The sequence below is a fragment of the Lissotriton vulgaris genome, chromosome 4_1, assembly GCF_964263255.1.
Source record: "Lissotriton vulgaris chromosome 4_1, aLisVul1.2, whole genome shotgun sequence".
Taxonomy (NCBI): domain Eukaryota; kingdom Metazoa; phylum Chordata; class Amphibia; order Caudata; family Salamandridae; genus Lissotriton; species Lissotriton vulgaris.
Window position 1 is genome coordinate 406983450 of NC_141691.1, and position 18572 is coordinate 407002021.

General features: G+C 44.7%; 1 protein-coding gene across 2 annotated transcripts in view; it reads right to left on the minus strand.

Moving 5' to 3' along the window:
• Positions 1-18572, minus strand: part of UTP14A (UTP14A small subunit processome component) — a 459924-nt gene that overhangs the window by 91767 nt on the left and 349585 nt on the right. For both annotated transcript variants that reach the window (XM_086918807.1, XM_086918806.1), the window contains exon 12: positions 8921-9387. In XM_086918807.1, coding sequence (XP_086774933.1) covers positions 8921-9387 — 467 coding nt within the window. The remainder of the gene's footprint in view (positions 1-8920; positions 9388-18572) is intronic.

The following is an 18572-nucleotide window of genomic DNA, read 5'->3' on the forward strand; positions in this document are numbered from 1 at the left end:
CAGTTCCTCAATCCTCAAGAAAAGGGAGGTCCGTAACTGAGCACCATCTAGAGAGGCATGAAACTGTTCCGGTCCCAATGAAGGTCTTGGATCCCTGATTCCAAAGACAGGAGCACCCAGAGACGAGAAACATTCTGTTTAAGGCCTGACGATATTTACTCGTGTGCAGCTTAAATTAATGGCAATGCGACAGGAGAAGAAACAAGCATTTGCAATGCAATAGGGCTTGTATTTGCGAGAGTTGGACCTATTGGCATTGTGAAGGGCAATAACTTTTATTTAAATGTTTTTAAAATAAGCAAGTGGTGCATAAACATGCGCTTTGTGCTTATAGTCATTGCTTACAAGAAGCAAGGCTTGCAGTAACAGAGGCGCAGTTACATTACGCTATTAGATATTTTCTGAAAGCGTTAAAAGAAGGAATGGCCTTTCTTCCAGTTCGGCAACGCTCAGAAAACAAGCATTGCGTAAACACATGATGTACGGGAAGCAGGTGCCATAGTGCCATAGTAATTAAATAAAAAAAAACATCTACGCGGTCACCGTACTGAAACACAGAGATGCGCCTTTGTATATAAAACTGCTACACTTGACAGGTTGTTAAGCGCATGGCATGCTGAATGTTGCAGGAAAGTATGTTATGCCTGCAGTAGGAGAAACGCATGAAAGAAAATGGAGCTTACAGACTAAATAAGACATCCCTTGTAACAACAGAGGTAAAAGGGCCAGTCCTCATGGGAGGTTACAAATGAAGACAAGGCGGTAGTAAGGAGGCACTTACAAGCATATTAACCAATTAGAATCCGGCAGGTCCGAAGGACTATTGCACAAGCCAATGACAAATATGAGCGGAGAGTTCCTGGGACTTCAAGTACATACTCCAATACAGCATGCCTTGCGCTTAACAACCTGCCCTGTGCGGTTTCTAAATATTAAAGATGAAATAAGTTTTACATATGTACGGGTAATTGACGCTGCTTCCCTCTGCACTCACAACCCTCCGTGTTCGCTTTCCCGCCAGAGTTTTCCGTGTTCCTTTTCACTTCTGAACCCACCGTGTGGGCACTTTCACTAATGTGCACCACTCGGATGGAGGACATTTTCAACAGAGCGATAAAACGTATGTGTTTTATTTATTTTAAATAACTCCTTTCTTAATTTATCTAAATCTCCTAGTGCCAGAAAAACAGTACCTCGGTAACCATGTGCTTTATGAATATTTAAAATAAATAATACCAGACAGTCCTCTTCTCACTGTGACAGCTCACACTTGGGCGGGACCGCAGCTTTTTTTGCGCATATCGGCGCCGGCGAGAACGGGCTCAGATTGGTTGGTTGTTTTATACTCCTACTTGAAGCCACCAAAGTTGCTAACTGCTTCTAGAGAAATCCCCTACTACTACTGTAATTAAGTATTTGCTAGTCTTCCTGCATTATGAGTCCACACTCTCCAAAGACCACAAAATGCTGTTGTCCATTTGCTCTCAGGAGGAAGAGAACATGTTATGGAGGGCCAGAATAGTTTGCCATTTCTTCAAATGTAATCACAGGCTTTCCTCATGCTATATAACTCAGACAGTATCTAAGGAGCAAAAATAAACTCCCTAACCCTCCCTGGATGGAACGAGATTAAAAAGGCAAAAAGTCTGCTTTCTCACAATTTCCTACCCAGAAACATCTGGAAAATCTCCTTCAAAAAATGGAACTACATATGGCTCTTTACTAGGGTAACTTAAATAATTGCTCCAAGAGATCTTAAGGTAGTGAGCAGAGTCTGGGAGTATATCCCACCCACCTGAATAAAATTAAAATGACATAAGGGGGAGCCACAGCCAAAGGCCAATAAGTCAAGGGAGCCACAGGTCGAAAAAGTTTGGGAATCACTGATCTAACTAAATGAGTGGGTTTGAGAGACTACTTGTGCATTCTACAAACTATGAAGCATATGGGAAGCATTTCTGGAACACCTTTTCCAAGATGCCGCCAAAACTCTGAATAGGTGGCTCAACAAACTAAGGTACTTATTTCCCCTCTAATCTAGTTGATATAATGAAGCCACCAAAACCATTTAAGGCAAACAGCTGGTGGGCTTCAGTCTTTTTACCTGCCAGTAAGATAATTCTTAACAAGCAAACTTGTCCAATAAGTTGTTTGTGGCCCTGTCTAATACCGGTGTACAAAAAAGGTAAAAGTAGAAATCAGAGATGTATCATTTGCTATCCATATTGAATGCTCTGAACCTTTTGGCAAAGATTATTTTACTGATCCTTCAGGAATGGGTTTGATTAGAAAGGATTCTACTCATTACCAATACAGGGTTCTCCCGGGTCAAATATGATCACGAATTGTCGGATTTTTGATAATTTAGCAAAATTTACTTTGGATTCAAAATCTTTGCCAATGTTTTGTGGGGTTATTGAAGCATAATTATTTGTTACGATTGACTGCCATATTTTATGAGACAAACATGTACGATTGTATGTGGCCTAAGATCCTAGCAATTTACACAAAACTTTGGCTGGTGTTTGCCCTACTATGACTTCGGATAATGCATGCAACATTTCTGTAAGAAGGGTGTCAAGCAAAGTTTCTTGCTGGCACCCAATATCTTTAATACTTTTTGGGCTGATTTACATATCTGTATGCTAGCTATAAAGAATTTTGCACCCAATGATATTATAGTTTGTGTACCAGGCTTGTATGCAAATGAAATAATTCCCCCTAAGTAAGGCCCCATAGGTCTTCACTGTTCTTATAAGCTGCACATATTAACTAACTTGCTTCTTAGTTTACTAATGGCACTGTAGTCAGGGAAGGGGGACATACATATTTCCAAGTTCAAACTATCACTTGGTTTTAATAAATGCCTCTCCATGCAGTTATGTAAAAGGATGGATTAACGTGAGACGCTTCTGCATATTGAAGAAATACACGTATTCGAATTTGTAACGGTGATTGATGCATGAATTACGTGCCAAGCATTTTCATGACTTGGCTCATGTAAGGGCTCTTATAGCCAAAACAGACCCTTGGCTTGTCTCTGGCACTGGCTCTACTCCCTTATTTTATTGGCTTGCCCGCCTGTACCCCTTACTTTCAAAACAAAAAGATCCTTGGTGCAACATTGGCATGGTCTGGAAACACTTCTAGGAGCACTAATTACATTTAGGAGGAAAATACATACAGGTGTAAAGACGCATTAAATGCAAATCACTGTTGGTGCCACTTATACAGGAGTATGGAAGCACTTTTAGGGGCACAAATCACATTTACAAGTAAAATGGCAAAATCAAAATTACTTTTTAGGTGCAAAATCATTTTCGATGTTACATAAGTAAGGGAGCAACACTTTTAGGTGCTAAAATGTATCAAAGTGCAAATGAACAATTATGTAGAAATCACACTTGTTGCAACATCAGCAGGAGTGCCTTGACACTTTTAGGAGCAAAAACACATTTAGGATAAAAAACCACATTTAGATGCACAAACCGTTATATGCAAAATCTCCCATATTCCAAAGTAAGAAGTAGGATGGTATCACCTGTATGTGGAAGATCTCTTACTAGAGAGTGAAATGTGGGCATAGGATGTCCCATTAGACATAAAAGTAGTGCAACTCTAAGCCAACGCTTTTGGTTGGCAGTACATTTCCCGCTCAGTGCTGGCCTCAGGTTGTACAGCGTGTCTGGGCAGCGGGCAGTACGGGAGAATGGAGATTACGCAAATGACCGAGAGCACTGATAGTAAGGGCGATTGGAGCACCGGTGCATGGCTGCCTGCAGTACTGGCAGTTTGGGTCTCTGGGAATACTCGTTGTAAGGCTGTCTGGGATATTGCTAATGTCTGTGATTAGAGTGCTCGTTGTAAAGATGAATGAGGTACTGGCGTTGAGGGTGACGGTGACCGGAATGCTGGTACTGAGAGAGTTTTTACTACTCCCAAGTGTGCCTAATGGCAACGGGGTTAATTACGTGCTTTTAAGACTGATTAGAGTACTGGCAAGGAGGGTGACGGGAATCCTCGTCGTAATGCAGAATGCATACTGGCAGTGAGGGTGACTTGGTACTCGGTGTGAGAGTGACTAGGGTACTGGCTGTGGGGGGACATGTGTACTCGTTATAAGGCTGACTGGGGCACTTGGGAGTCAGCTGAGAGAACAGACAGTGAGATTGAGGGTACTGCGGTTCATTCACAGGAGACACTGTCACTGATGCCGAAGACAGATGTTACTGGCAATGGAGAACTGGCAATGATGGGACCAGGAATATTGATGCTGATGTAACATGGGTACCGGAAGTAATAACGACTGATTCAGAGGCAGGAATATGACTACCAGTAAAAGGTTATTGGCAGCAAATTGTAGTGGCTGAGAGTACTGGTAATGATGTGACAGAGGGTCCCAGCAGGGATGTGACAGAGTACTGGTAGTGACGTGACTAGGTACCGACCATGACGTGACAGGGAGCAGTGGTAGTGATGTGACTGGAGTACCTACTGCGATGTGACTGGGATTACATCAGTGATGTGACCTAAAGTACTGGTAGTGATGTGACTCAGGTATCCGCTGTGATGTGACAGAGTACAGGTAGTGATGTAACTTGGTACTGGAAGTTGTGAGGCTGAGAGTACTGGAAGTACTTTGACTTGGGTACTCGCTGTGATGAGACAGCGTACTGGAAGTAATGTGGCTGGGTTTCCATCAGTGGTGTGATATAGAGTGATGGAAGTGATATGACTAAGCGTACTGTTGCAGTGCGACTAAGTTCCCTTTGTGATGTGACTGAGCGTACAGATAGTGATATGACTGCCTTACCCTTACCCTCAGTGATGCGACTGTAGTGATGTAATCCGAGGTGAAACGTAGGCACATGCGCAAGATTCCGAGACCCGAAACTTTCTCCAAACTTCCCACCAAACAAGTCTGGCCAACGCCAAATCCTCCAGTTGTCGTTTTTCCTTCTCAGAACGCAGATAAGCTACAGACGGCAACCAGTGGTGCGTGTGCACCACAGAGGAGCGGACGAGGGAATCTAAACTAGTGGTGCTCGTGCACCACAGAGGAGCGGGGGCGAGGGAGCCTGTCGGCTGTGCCGTGCTGATGCGTGTAACAGACAACAATGGGAATGGGCGGAGCAAAGGTGCAACATGTGCCCGCCTCTGCCCAATTGCGTGCTGGCTTTTTTTTCAAAAAGAATGCAAAAACCAATAGCAGTTGACAAAAAATAAAACAGCACAAGCGTGTGGTCAGCTTTCTTTAGCCTGTACAGGAGGTCTTGTGCTGCGCACTGCAACGCTAGGCACAAGACCTAAAAAGGTTAGTACAATCTCCAGATTAATGTGGAAATCTGACAAAAACTCTGGCATGAATGAAAGATTGCAAGGTACAACTGAACATATATGTGTAATGCTAAGAATACAACAGGTTGCAAATTTGTCATGCTACAAAGCGGAGAATGACTAGAAACAGTATTCCAAATCACCAGTTTATGGAGGTTGGGGGAATCATTTGTTAGAAGGCATGTTAAGTAGCAACAGTGAGGCCTACAATTAAGATATCAGTGAGCACGCTCTCTCATGGTATCAAAGGCAGCAGCTGTTGAATAGTGCCTTTTGACAATTTAGTAGGAGTCTTATTGACCCCTATTGCTGACAAATAGAATTTGCCAGTGAGAGTGGAAAAATGCACATCATCCAGGATTCAAGACAGAACAATAGGGTCTTTTGCCAGGGTTCACCAGCAAACTCTCGACTACTTTCATTTGTATCTGCCCCAGATGGGCATCCACATAACAAACCGTATCATCTTCACTATCATCAGATAGCCCAAAGTCTACACAGACTAAGATCTCAAAAACCACATCTCCATGTTACAAGAACAAAGACAGCTGTGAAGAACTAGGCACTGTATTTGTGCTATTTGTGACAGGTCAAACCTGTACAGAGGGTGAAGCAGATCTTTAGTAGCTAGGAGAATCCTGTCTGAGTCCCAAAATGATTTGGGAACAGTGATGAAACATTTGGAGGAAGACACAGAATTCTTAGATTTGTATGGGAATCTGTGAACCGGCCGAAATCAAAAACCTGGGCTACACTATGCAAGAGAGAGAGCAACCTCCACACCAACGACACAAGAGGATTGCACTTGCAGTTGTTTTTGAGTGCCATCAGCATATGAATACACAAACAGAAGGGAGCCCATCAAATTATTTATTGGCGGACGTGCCATAAGGCAGACCAACAATACTGATCGATACAACACCTACCTCGAGGTTTCTTTTAGGCGTAGGGCAGCTTCAATGAACCCTGGTGGTGTATGCCCACTCCTGAATTCATGTACCAAGGCAGCTGCCCCAGTAAGAGTAGTATGGCAAAATAAATTTACCCTCTGCTCACCAATGCTGAGTGTACCCAGAAACGTGTCTCTGCACCCCTCCAGCAAATCAGGGTGAACATTGCACAGAGATTTCCACAAGATGTTCAGCCCCCATAAGAACAGCACCTTCATATCAACTGCAGTTTAAAAAAAATGTTTTTTATAATCAACTGCAGAGTTGATCAGAGATATTCTATTTCTTTTTTTTGCCCAAGCAGACAATTATGTAGCATCCTTATCTAGTGGGGTGGAAGAGAAAAATGTGTCTCATGCATCTGTATGGGGCCACCGTAACACATAGGTCAGCTATGGTTTGGGCAAAATATGGTGAACTTGAGATGTATTGGGAAGGGAAGCAGAGTGAAGGTAAGCAGGGGGTGAGAATCCGGTGTGCTATCTTCTAGAAGAGATACAGAAGGAAGCAAAGTTAGTGGGTTAGTTGTACCTGGCACCTCAGTAGCTGGAAACATCTGCTGAATCAATGACTTAAATCACCTATAGTTATTGCAATAGTAGATTGAATTTTTTGCATCAACTCCATCTGAGGGGGGCGGAAGGGACTCTAGAGAACTTAGATTCCAGCTGCTTTAGTGTCAAACGCCATGTGCTCACAATGTTTGAATCCATTCGGAAAATGGTGGAGTGTTAGATCCAGGGAGTCCTTACCAGGAGAGAACATGCTGATGTGTTTAGATGAGTCTGTCTTTGGGAATTCTTTAAAGGAGCGACATGGTTTGAGGGCACCAATTCTAGGATCATTTATGGATTCAGGAAAGGCTAAGAGAGCCTAAAACTCCAGACAATGCCATCTTATCTCTCCAATGTGTGGTTCAGATTTCCAAAGATGTAACAAAGGCTAAGCTGGCATTGTCCTGCTAACAACTAGTATACTGATCACTTGGTGTTTCACTAGATTACACCAGAACCCATGAAATAAGGGACTTTTGCACTTCTCTACTAGCTCTTCTGGAGATCCAAGTTTCAAATAAAATTTGTGATTCAATTGTACATCTGATACAGAAAGTGTCCCTTCACAACTTTATACACACCCATGCAAGATACTGCTCACCTTCGCAGGGTTTCCAGAAGATATATATCTGACAGGTGCCATAAAATCATATGTAGTACATTTAGATTTGGAAAACACAGAAGTGGCATGACAAGGGAGGCAAAGAAGACTCCTAGTACAAGAAGTTAATTAGGCAATGAAAACACCTCAAAGTGTCCGTTGGAGGCATAAGCAGTTTTATGGCTTAACTGCATTTATTGGATTTCTTTATTTAAACACTACCCTGCCTCCCTCCCACTTTCCCTCTCCCCTCCACAATCACATGGACTGCCAGAGAATCTCAAGTGAAAAAAAGACAGCATCAGCAATTTTGGCGCACACTAGAATCTCGGAAATAAAGGCTCTAATGTGATTAGGCCTACGGAGATGAGGTAGCAGCTTGGTACAAACACTGGAAGCTTTAAGCTAAGAAGGTGCATTAGTGCTAGGTTGCAAGGTAGACTTGATAATGAGACAACTCAAGTGCACTCTAAAGTTAGGCCTGACATTTATCTCATAGGTGCCTCTGCTGGAAATCATGCCAACCAAATTGTAGACACCCCCCCCCCCCCCTCCCACACCTAAATGATGAAGTTGAGGTTAGGAAAGACAACCATTTCAATTTTGGGACATGCTAAAGCTAGGAACCACTCATCTAAGCTACGTGGTGAAGAAAGCCTAAATATGGAGCGCCTCATATGAAGTCAAATTGTCAAACCCAAGTAAAAGAGAAAGTAGTAGAGTAGACAGGACAAAACAATATGAACAGCTAACTTAGTTGAAGTTGCTTTGATGTAACTGGCATTGCTTGATTGCAGTTGACAAAGGCATTGATTTCATGACGAGGAACAAGGTAAGGTGCCATCAATAGGAATGGTTGAAGCACCATGAGGCTCACACAACTATGAAGAAAATGGCCAAACACATCACGTGAAAAAAAAAAAAAAAAAGCTATGGTGTAGGTGTGCGCAAAGGCAGAGCCACTGGCAAGTACGCAAGTACATGATTCATAAAAATGTTTAACTCTTGGCTGCACAAACGATTTTGTGTTGTTTTTGTCAGCAGCTCACACATCTCATGATTAAGATGTAAAGAGGGGCTACATTCATCAGTATTTAAAAGGGAAATAATCATGGAATGAGAAAACACACAAGCAATGAGCCTGCTCATTCCAAACCAGGAATGTTCCTTCATCAGAGTATTACAAGGCCGGCTACAAAACAAAATAAGATTGTAAGCTTATTGTTCACCAAGAACATATTTTTTCGTAACATCCATGTACTGCGCTGAACATTACCTTGAGATGAATTTGTCAACTTGAACTAAATTGGTTTGAGGGCACAATGGTTGTTTTTAAGGTAGTTAATTTATGTTGTTACGACTAATGACTCACCTTGTACACAGAAAAAGGCAGTGTAAGGGAAGGAGACATTAATTTCTTATTATGCAAGGCCCTGGCTGTTACGAACTTAGGAATCAACCGTAAGTGATTCACTCACCTCTTCCTCTATAGCCGTTGGCAGTATTGGTGCTCGTATCACCCGAGAATTGACAGCAAGTACAGCGCTGGGGTCAATTAACTTTTTCTTTTTCTTCTTCTGGGGCTCCGCAGAAGCAATTTTCTTTCCTGTACTTTTCTGCTCCTCTTTCTCGGGTAAACCAGGCATCTCTTCATCTGCCCATGCCTCAGCTGCCAGATTGCCCACATCCTCCATAGTCCGTGTCCTATCCAGGCTTTCTATTAGCAGAGGGCCTTCTTCTCTTACTGGAGGTAGCTCACCAACTTTTTCCTGCTCCTTCCTGCCATCGGGACATTGGTCTGCAAGTTCCGTGGATGTGCTGTGAAGTTCTTTGTGTCTCCGTTTTCCCTGTGACCGTTTGCCTTGCTCTGCAAGTCTCTGGAATAGGAGATTATATTCTGCAGTCCGTTCCTCTCCACTTTCTGATGTAATTTCTCTGCTGCAGTCTAAAATAAACAAAGGAAACATCTGAAAAAGCAATAGCTATCTAGAGCCTAGGGATTACATTGTGCTCAGTAAATTGATAGGAAAATGTATTAACAAATGAGGTTCTCTCTGTGCTTTTGCTTCGTTAGATACAGACAGACCTAGAATGAAGGACAAACCCATTATCAAATATTACTCAGCTGTAGATAAAACAATGGCAAGTTCAGGCTCCTAAAATCCCAAAAAGAAAGTGGCATTCTGCTATATCTGAATGATTACGAGTATTTCAGTAATGTTAAAAAATATTGCTTATTATAAGGACTTCTGATGGCTGACAGAAACCGTCAACATCCTCGAGGGAAACACAGTGTAAGAATCTTCTAAATTGCTGTCGATGTATGCTGGGAAAACCTAAGATATGGGGAAATTACGTTGGAAAACTATCGGTGTTACTCAATGTAGTGCCAATCAAGCCTCAAAGTGCACCAACAGTGAGGTTCTATTTTAACATTCATGCATACATTGAAGGCAAGTTAATAATTAAAGGTATGTCACAGTCATGCACATTTCTCCTCAAACATCCACACAACATTGTCTCTCGTTCCGCCAGAGTTTTCCATCATGCCAGACCATGCCACAACCCTGTTTTCTATGCTTATTTCTCTAAATGCACAAAACTGCTTGCCACGTTTGGTCACAGGGAATAGCAGAGGCTCTACTGGGTGTTTTAACTGCAGTCTCACAATACAGGTGCCAACTGCTCGCACCATGCAGTAACTCGGGTAAGCAGCAATTACAAAACATTTGTGTCACGATCAGTGCTAGCTGGTGTTGCTTGCCTATATTTACCGCGGCCATTCGATCCCACCTTCACAGCTTCATGTCATTGCACCTTTCTTTCTGAATCTTTACTAGTCTCTGCTCTTTGTGCAAATTGAAGAAGAGACAGAAAATCTGTCGGAAATGACCATAAATGCGTGGAAAAAATTAAAAATCTGCGGGAACTAAAGAAATCGCAGTTTTTCAAAGAAAAATCATTGACATAGTTTTAGTCTGTCCATAGTTACTATCAGACTACCAGTTTGAGGGATGCAGGGCATTTCGGGCAGGAAAATGTAGTGGTATGCACTTATGTGCCACCTCCCTGGACTCTACTGAGTGTCTAGTCTTTAACAAGCACTGGCGTTGCCAATAGGTCTCGCAGTAGGAAAGTTGGAGCTATTACAATTGCAAATAACAATGCCTTTTATTTTTGTTTTCATTTTAAAAACATAAAGGGTTTTGTCATTCACAAAAGCAATAGCTCCAACTTTCCTACTGCGAGACCTATTGTGCACTGCATAGTGTGGGTGAAAGTGGCTGTGAGTGGCCTTGCGCGGGTGAGTGGCCTTGCGCGGGTGAGTGGCCTTGCGCGGGTGAGTGGCCTTGCGCGGGTGAGTGGCCTTGCGCGGGTGAGTGGCCTTGCGCGGGTGAGTGGCGTTGCGTGTGTGAGTGGCGTTGCGTGTGTGAGTGGCGTTGCGTGTGTGAGTGGCGTTGCGTGTGTGAGTGGCGTTGCGTGTGTGAGTGGCGTTGCGTGTGTGAGTGGCGTTGCGTGTGTGAGTGGCGTTGCTTTGGGTGAGTGGCGTTGCGTGGGTGAGTGGCGTTGCGTGTGTGAGTGGCGTTGCGTGTGTGAGTGGCGTTGCGTGTGTGAGTGGCGTTGCGTGTGTGAGTGGCGTTGCGTGGGTGAGTGGCGTTGCTTTGGGTGAGTGGCGTTGCTTTGGGTGAGTGGCGTTGCGTGTGTGAGTGGCGTTGCGTGTGTGAGTGGCGTTGCGTGTGTGAGTGGCGTTGCGTGTGTGAGTGGCGTTGCGTGTGTGAGTGGCGTTGCGTGTGTGAGTGGCGTTGCGTGTGTGAGTGGCGTTGCGTGTGTGAGTGGCGTTGCGTGTGTGAGTGGTGTGAGTGGCGTTGCGTGTGTGAGTGGCGTTACGTGTGTGAGTGGCGTTGCGTGTGTGAGTGGCGTTGCGTGTGTGAGTGGCGTTGCGTGTGTGAGTGGCGTTGCGTGGATGAGTGGCGTTGCGTGGATGAGTGGCGTTGCGCGTGTGAGTGGCGTTGCGTGTGTGAGTGGCGCTGCGTGGGTGAGTGGCGCTGCGTGGGTGAGTGGCGCTGTGTGGGTGAGTGGCGTTGCGTGGGTGAGTGGCGTTGAGTGGCGTTGCATGGGTGAGTGGCGTTGCGTGGGTGAGTGGCGTTGCGTGGGTGAGTGGCGTGGGTGAGTGGCGTTGCGTGGGTGAGTGGCGTGGGTGAGTGGCGTGGCGTGGGTGAGTGGCGTTGCGTGGGTGAGTGGCGTTGCGTGGGTGAGTGGCGTTGCATGTGTGAGTGGTGTTGCATGGGTGAGTGGCGTTGCGTGGATGAGTGGTGTTGCGTGGATGAGTGGTGTTGCGTGGATGAGTGGCGTTGCGTGGATGAGTGGGGTTGCGTGGATGAGTGGGGTTGCGTGGATGAGTGGGGTTGCGTGGATGAGTGGGGTTGCGTGGATGAGTGGGGTTGCGTGGATGAGTGGGGTTGCGTGGATGAGTGGGGTTGCGTGGATGAGTGGGGTTGCGTGGATGAGTTGCGTTGTGTGTGAGTGGTGTTGCTTGGGTGAGTGGCGTTGCGTGGGTGAGTGTGGTGTTGCGTGGGTGATAGTGGGCTTGCGTGGGTGTGAGTGGCGTTGCGTGTCTGAAAGTGGTGCTGTGTGGGTGAAAGTGGCACAGAGCCATTGATGTGGCCTGGCGCAGGAGAAATGCTGCTGCTGCTAATTAAATATAAAAAGTGTTTAGGGAGTCACGGCTGCCAAGGCAGTGCTGGGAGGGGGGCTGGGCACCAACTGAAGTGCTCTGGTTGCACGCCTGTGTGAAGTGATAAGCCTTTGAAGTACACAGGCATGCTGTGACGGAGGAGTGAGAGGTCTGGCAGGGAATAGATGGCCTGGCCGTGAAGCAGGGGGCGGGGCAGCGCTGGGGAAGCCTGTGGGAGGGTGATTGATGCCTTTGATGTGGAGAGGGAGGAGAGCCTTTTGCGAGCCTTGTGCTGGAGAAATGCTGCCGATGCGAGTGCATGTTTAATCACGTGATTCACGTGAACTGCAAGAAAACCGCGGGGCTGAAAGCCCTTGGTTTGAAGACGATTTTGCCGACATGAATTCTCCCCATTTTCCAATGGAAAAGGCGAGACCTAAAAATGTCGGGGTGTAGTAGGTTTCCCTGCATTCCGCCTGAGCCCAGGCTCAAATACCACATTCCATAATAGGGCAATGTTCATGGTGAAAAATATGTCTCCATACTGCATGTTACGGCTTTTCCTGTCGCAGGCACTAGGTCAAACCACATAAGTGGTGTGCTGTTTTTATCTGGAAACATGTGGTACACAGAATAGTTGAACATTTGTCATTATCAACTGAATTTCTCCACATTTTGGGTCCTAATTTTAAGCCAGTGTGTAAAAAAGCACATTTTGCAAAAGGCCCTCTGAATCACGATAGAATGGGTTTATTTTTTGGGGAAAATCATGAGCGATGTACATAAATGACCCCTTGCTGAATCTGGATTTCTGTTTACTTTTCGAAAATGTACACATTTCCATGTTCTCCCTTGGATCTGACACCCGTTTTCACCACAAACTGCAAGTAGGTAGAAACCACAAACAAGCATTTACAATGCAACTGTTTCGCCTTTGTAAAAGTTAGAGCTATTGGCATTGTAAATGACAAATTTTGTATTTATGTGTTGGTTTTGAAAACAGATAAATAAATGGCATTGTCATTTACAATGCCAATAGCTTAATCTCTCACAAATGCGAGACCTATTGCATTTGCGCACACACACAGAGCACAAACACACACACACAGAAATGGGGGGGGGGGGAAGGGAGGAGCAAAACCAAGGCCCAAGTGATTGGTTCTTTCTGAAATGATAGTGATGAGCTAAAACGATAGCATGGAATGCACTGCTAGTGATTTAGAGTAATTCAAGCATTTCCACGTGTCACTTTTATTCTCTCCCAGGAATATACTGTGGTAAAAAAACAAAAAACGAATGTGACCTTTGCACTGTAGCAACAAATGTGTAAATACATATTTATTAATAAGGTTACTCTAAATAAAGTGTTATTGGATCACATTTATTTTATGTCACAGCAGTGAAAATAAATATGGCCAAAAATGTACAACAATTCTACTAATAAACGTGCACACATCCACATAGTTATTACTACAGTGCAAATGTCACATTTGCACACATTTTAACTCTTGCACCCTGTGGTTTTGGTTAAATAGCTTTCGTTAAACCAAGTACAAAAATGCCATAGCATAAATCATATATGCAAATAAGCAGTCTAATAAACTACGGATTCCCAGTGTTGTGGGAGGGATAAGCTTTATGACTAGCTGAAGGTTCCGTTGGTACATTTTGGACCCCCTGTTACTCATGTATGACCTGGAAACACCGCAAACTAGTTCGCACAGGCGTTATAATCAGTGGCCTGCAGATTACACAAACACATTTATGGCGAAGTACAGAATTTGATAGTGGTCCTCCATAGGGGGCCGTAACCATAGTAACTGAGAACCAAGGGGAAAGGAAAAGAGAACCAGCTTAAATCTAAGTGAGCTGTGGCACAGAGAATGAGTGAAAAAGAGACAGGGTGCGAAGGTAGGTTTAGGGTAGTGGCTATTCGCGTGTGCTACATTGTTTTGTGGTTATTCGCGTGTGCTGCAATGTATAGGAAAACTGGTAGGTGAGACGCTTAGTCGTTTTCAGTGGGTGCTGCACGAAGCAGTAAAAGGGTAGCAGAAAAAGAAAGGTACTTATTGGCACGCAGTGGGTGATGCAGTAGAACAGAGGAGGTGGTTTTGGCAATCCTGTATGGTACAGCAATGGGGTGGTTATTATTGGTAGGCAATGAATGCATCGTCTGGCAGAATGGTGGCGAATATCACCAGGCACTCTCTTGAACACTGGAAAAATGGGTAGTTATTGGCAGGTGCTACATAGAGGATAGAAAGAAGAAAGAACGGCGATGACTGTATGTGAAGCATGGAGCAGTAAAAGGCTGCCTGTTACCGGCAAGAACCGCAGAGTGTGGTGAAGTTCTGGTAAAAGTATGGACATTTTTGGAGCGTGTTACATCGTGTTGTAGAACAGTGGTGGTTGTTGGCACGCACAGTAGGGAGCAGTAACCGTGTGGTTCTTATTCGCTGCCCTGCAGTGGGGAGCATTAGAAAGGTGGTGGTTGTTGGCAGGTCTTGCTTGGCGAAGTAAAGAAAAAGGAAAGTAGTTATTGCCATGTGCTACATGCAGCAGGAAAAAGCGCATTAGCCATTGGAAAGTACTGCACTGGAAAGTTAAAAGGTAGTGGTTATTAGGAGGGCAGTGCCTGGAGCAGGGCAAGGGTCGTAATAGTTGGGTGGTGGATGGCTTAGTATAAAGAGGGAGGGTATTATAGTAGAAAAATAATGCTAGTCCGTGCGTGTATGTCTATGTGCAGTGAAGAAGGTCGTGGGGTGGGGGCTGCACTGCACGGTATAAGGTGGTGGTGAGTTACTTCTTGTACGTAGTGATTTTGTCTGTTTGGTGAAATCTGCATGTAAAAAAAAGCTCCCACTGCTACACAAATGCTGTATCCTGTGTTTGTGTGAGAGGGGGTGGCTGGCCAGCTGCACATGCTGGGCCTATTCTGTGAGCGAGGCAAGATTACAAAACGGAGACGTGTTCAGAGGGAGGGGCTCTTGCACGGCTGCCGCGGGTGGGTGGATTGATGTTTCCCTCCGACGGCTGGGACTGAATATTTCGCTACAGGCTTGGTCAAAGCGCGTTTTCTCCGCCTGCGTCAAGGATACGCTCACACGTAGGGCTTCTGACTAAACAGCTCGAGGTTTTAGCTCCTCGCCGAGGAGGCCGATTGAAGATTGAAGCCCGTCAGGGTTGCGTGCTCCTGTACTGATTGGGCATGGCTGAGCATTTCAAGCTCTTCTCCTCCTTTTGCGGCAGGGCGAGTACTGATTTCCATATAATTGGCCCTCTCCTGTAGGGGCGCTTAGTAATTACTACTGGCGGTATGGGCAGATTTTAATATTCCCATTGATCTAAATGTGGTCCTGTCACTAGAAGCAGTTGTGAACGACACGTAATCATGTGTGACGGCATCCAGGCGCTATTTTCAGATGCAAACGCAAAATCAATCCCGGCAAGAAACAAGCATGAATTACCCCACCGTTCATTCACTCCGCTCCATGGACAGACAAGCCTGTGGAGAAAGGAGGGTGTGGGTAAGGTTTGCTGACATGTTCCTTCACGGTTTAAGACACTTCTCGTAACGAGAAACATAATGCGCTGGGAGACATGACACAAAAAAAACCCAAGGAAATGTAAATTCTTGATGTACGTCCCGTTTACGGGCACTTCAACAATACCAACTATACATTCATGATGTTAAACTGACAACATCAAAGCAAATTCACATACAGTCTACTAAAGATCGCATGGTGTTTGTATCCTTGTCCGAAGAGCAGTAAGATACGAACGGTGTCAAGACTCAAGAGGCACGCATGCTGGGGTGTTGGAGGGTCAACTGAGTAGATTCTCCTGCCCTGGGCAAAGACGAGGGCTTTGGGTGTCATGCAAACCTAGTCCGGGAAAGCACGCAAGGACACTCACTGCCTGAAGGGTTGGAGGTTCCGCCACCTCGCTGGAAGGCTGCTCGTAGAGACTCCAAAGAAATAAGGGGTGCTTATCTCTCACAACACTGGTGCGCAACAGTCCGACTCCTCGGTTGTCCCCTTCGCACGAGGCAGTGTACCTCACGACGTTCGTCCTCTTTAGGCTCATAAGAAATAATCTTATCTCCAGAAAGCCGTATTAATTTCGGCTCTGTGGTTCCCTGGGTTAGGAGCACCTGATGAGTGACGCTCCTCTCGAGTCGGTTGTTTTCTCGCCGCTACAGCCTCACTTACCTTTGCAGCAGTCCACATAAATCGAGCGTGGAGCAGAGTTTTAAGCCAAGATACGTCAATGCTTCACACGCTGTGTTATGTACTTGTACACCCTAACCCTCTCGGCTCTGTGGATCTGACCGTTTCTCCGAGGCGAAGCAGGAATGCCTCGGAGAAACGCAAGGTCATTTTGGGATTCTGGGGCGTGTTTTTCGTGCTCTCCCCTTCCCATTGGCTGGAAGATGAAATTCCAGCCAATGGGAAGAGGAGAGGGTGGGACTTAAAAAAAGACCCAGAAACGCCCCCGAATCGCGTTGTGACGGTGAAAGGGTGATTGACAACCAATCTCTTCCAATGGCTAGCCTCCATTTATGGAGCTAGCCAATGGAAGAGAGAGGCGGGACAAAGCCCCATACTGTAGGATCAAAAGATTTCACCTGCGCGAGCACTGCTGCGCAGTGCTAAGGCCAGGCGAAACCTAAAACTATGGAGAAAAAAATCAACTGCCACTGATAAAAAAAATCAACAGTGGAAGATCTGCTATTTTTTTTTAACTCAGCTTGTTCCTGACTTTGGAAGAGGGTGATCTAAGCATAGCAAACATTTTTTATATGCCATTTCTAAGGAAAACACCCACATAAGCCTTCTTGCACAGCACTTTAAAAAAAATTAAAAGTCACTATAGTTTGGCTATTTCTGTGTTTCCAACAAACCCCAATATGTGGGGGAAAAAGAACACAAATTTGGCAAGGACATCTTTCGTGGAAAATAAATTCGGGATTAAGCTCAAATTACCCCAATCATCAAATAAGCACTGGCGATGCCAATAGGTCTCGCAGTAGGAAAGTTTGAGCTATTGGTTTTGTAAATGACATTTTATTTTTTTGTTTTGTGATTTACAATGCCCATACTTTTAACTTTTCGCATTAGGAAAGTTTGAGCGATTGGTATGGTAAATGACACTTTTTTAATTTATGTGTTGGTTTTGAAAATAGCAAAATTAATAGCTTTGTCAGTTACAATGTCAATAGTTTTAACTTTCGCAAATGTGACACCTATAGCATTTGTAATGCAATGTGTGTTGTATTTACGTGACTTAGATGTATTGATATTACAAATAACAATGGCTTTTAATTTTGTAAATAATTAATACTTAAATAAAAGTTATTGTAATTTATAATGGCAATAGCTTAAACGTTTGTAAATAAATTTTGTGAAGATTATGTTCAAAGTATTTTATTGTGACGAAAATCCAAGAACATTGCATTTGCACCTACACACACATATGTGTTGTAGCACTGAGTGGTGTGAGGGTGTGAGGGTGAGGGGGTGTGAGGGTGAGTGGGTGTGTGAGTGGGTGAGTGAGGGGGTGTGAGGGTGAGAGTGTGTGAGGGTGAGAGTGTGTGAGGGTGAGGGTGTGAGGCTGAGTGAGGGTGTGAGGGGGTGAGGATGAGGGGGTGAGGGGGTGTGAGGGTGGGTGAGGGTGTTACGGTGGGTGAGGGTGAGGGTGTGTGATGAATAAAAAAATAATAAAATAAAATACATTTGTATGCGCTTGCACAATGGCAATACAAAAATGCTCAATGCATAATGGCACGTTTGCATAATGCAGAAAGTAAAGTCAGACATCAGCGAAGTAGCCATCTTTAAAGACAAAAGTATAGCCTTCTGATAAACATAGTAACAACCAAAACACTTCTGTTCGCAAATATTAAAAACGCTGTGCAGTTAAAAAAGGAATAGAATCAAACATTATGAAATGTAAAATAAATATACAGACTTAAAAATATGAAGACACTCGCTATTGAAGTTTTTCAATATAAGTTTAAGCCTGGGTCGTACTTACTCGAGCTTACATGTCGGCACAACCACAGTGCACACGGCCCTTCAACCTGATTGTTGCCCTGGTAACGGACGCCGCTGAAACGCTGCTGAAGGAGCGGTGGTGGTGGAATAGGCAGAATCCTGGTGAGGAATCCCAGGGGCAGACGGAGGATGGAGAAGGACAGCTGGTGGGGATAAATCCGGTACAAGGGGTGAAGGGGTGGCATATGTGTATGAAGGGAGGCGGGAAGAGAGCGAGATACCTTGTCCTTTTTTTAAGATATCCGTTGATTTTTAAATAGAATGCGTTATTTATATAATTTGGTTAGTATTACAATTATTTGTGAGTGGTGCGGGGAGCACTGGAAACCCCCCGTAAACCACTCTGATTGCAGCGCAGCCCAGCACAAGGGTAGCGTTGCTGAAATGAGCGTGCAATGA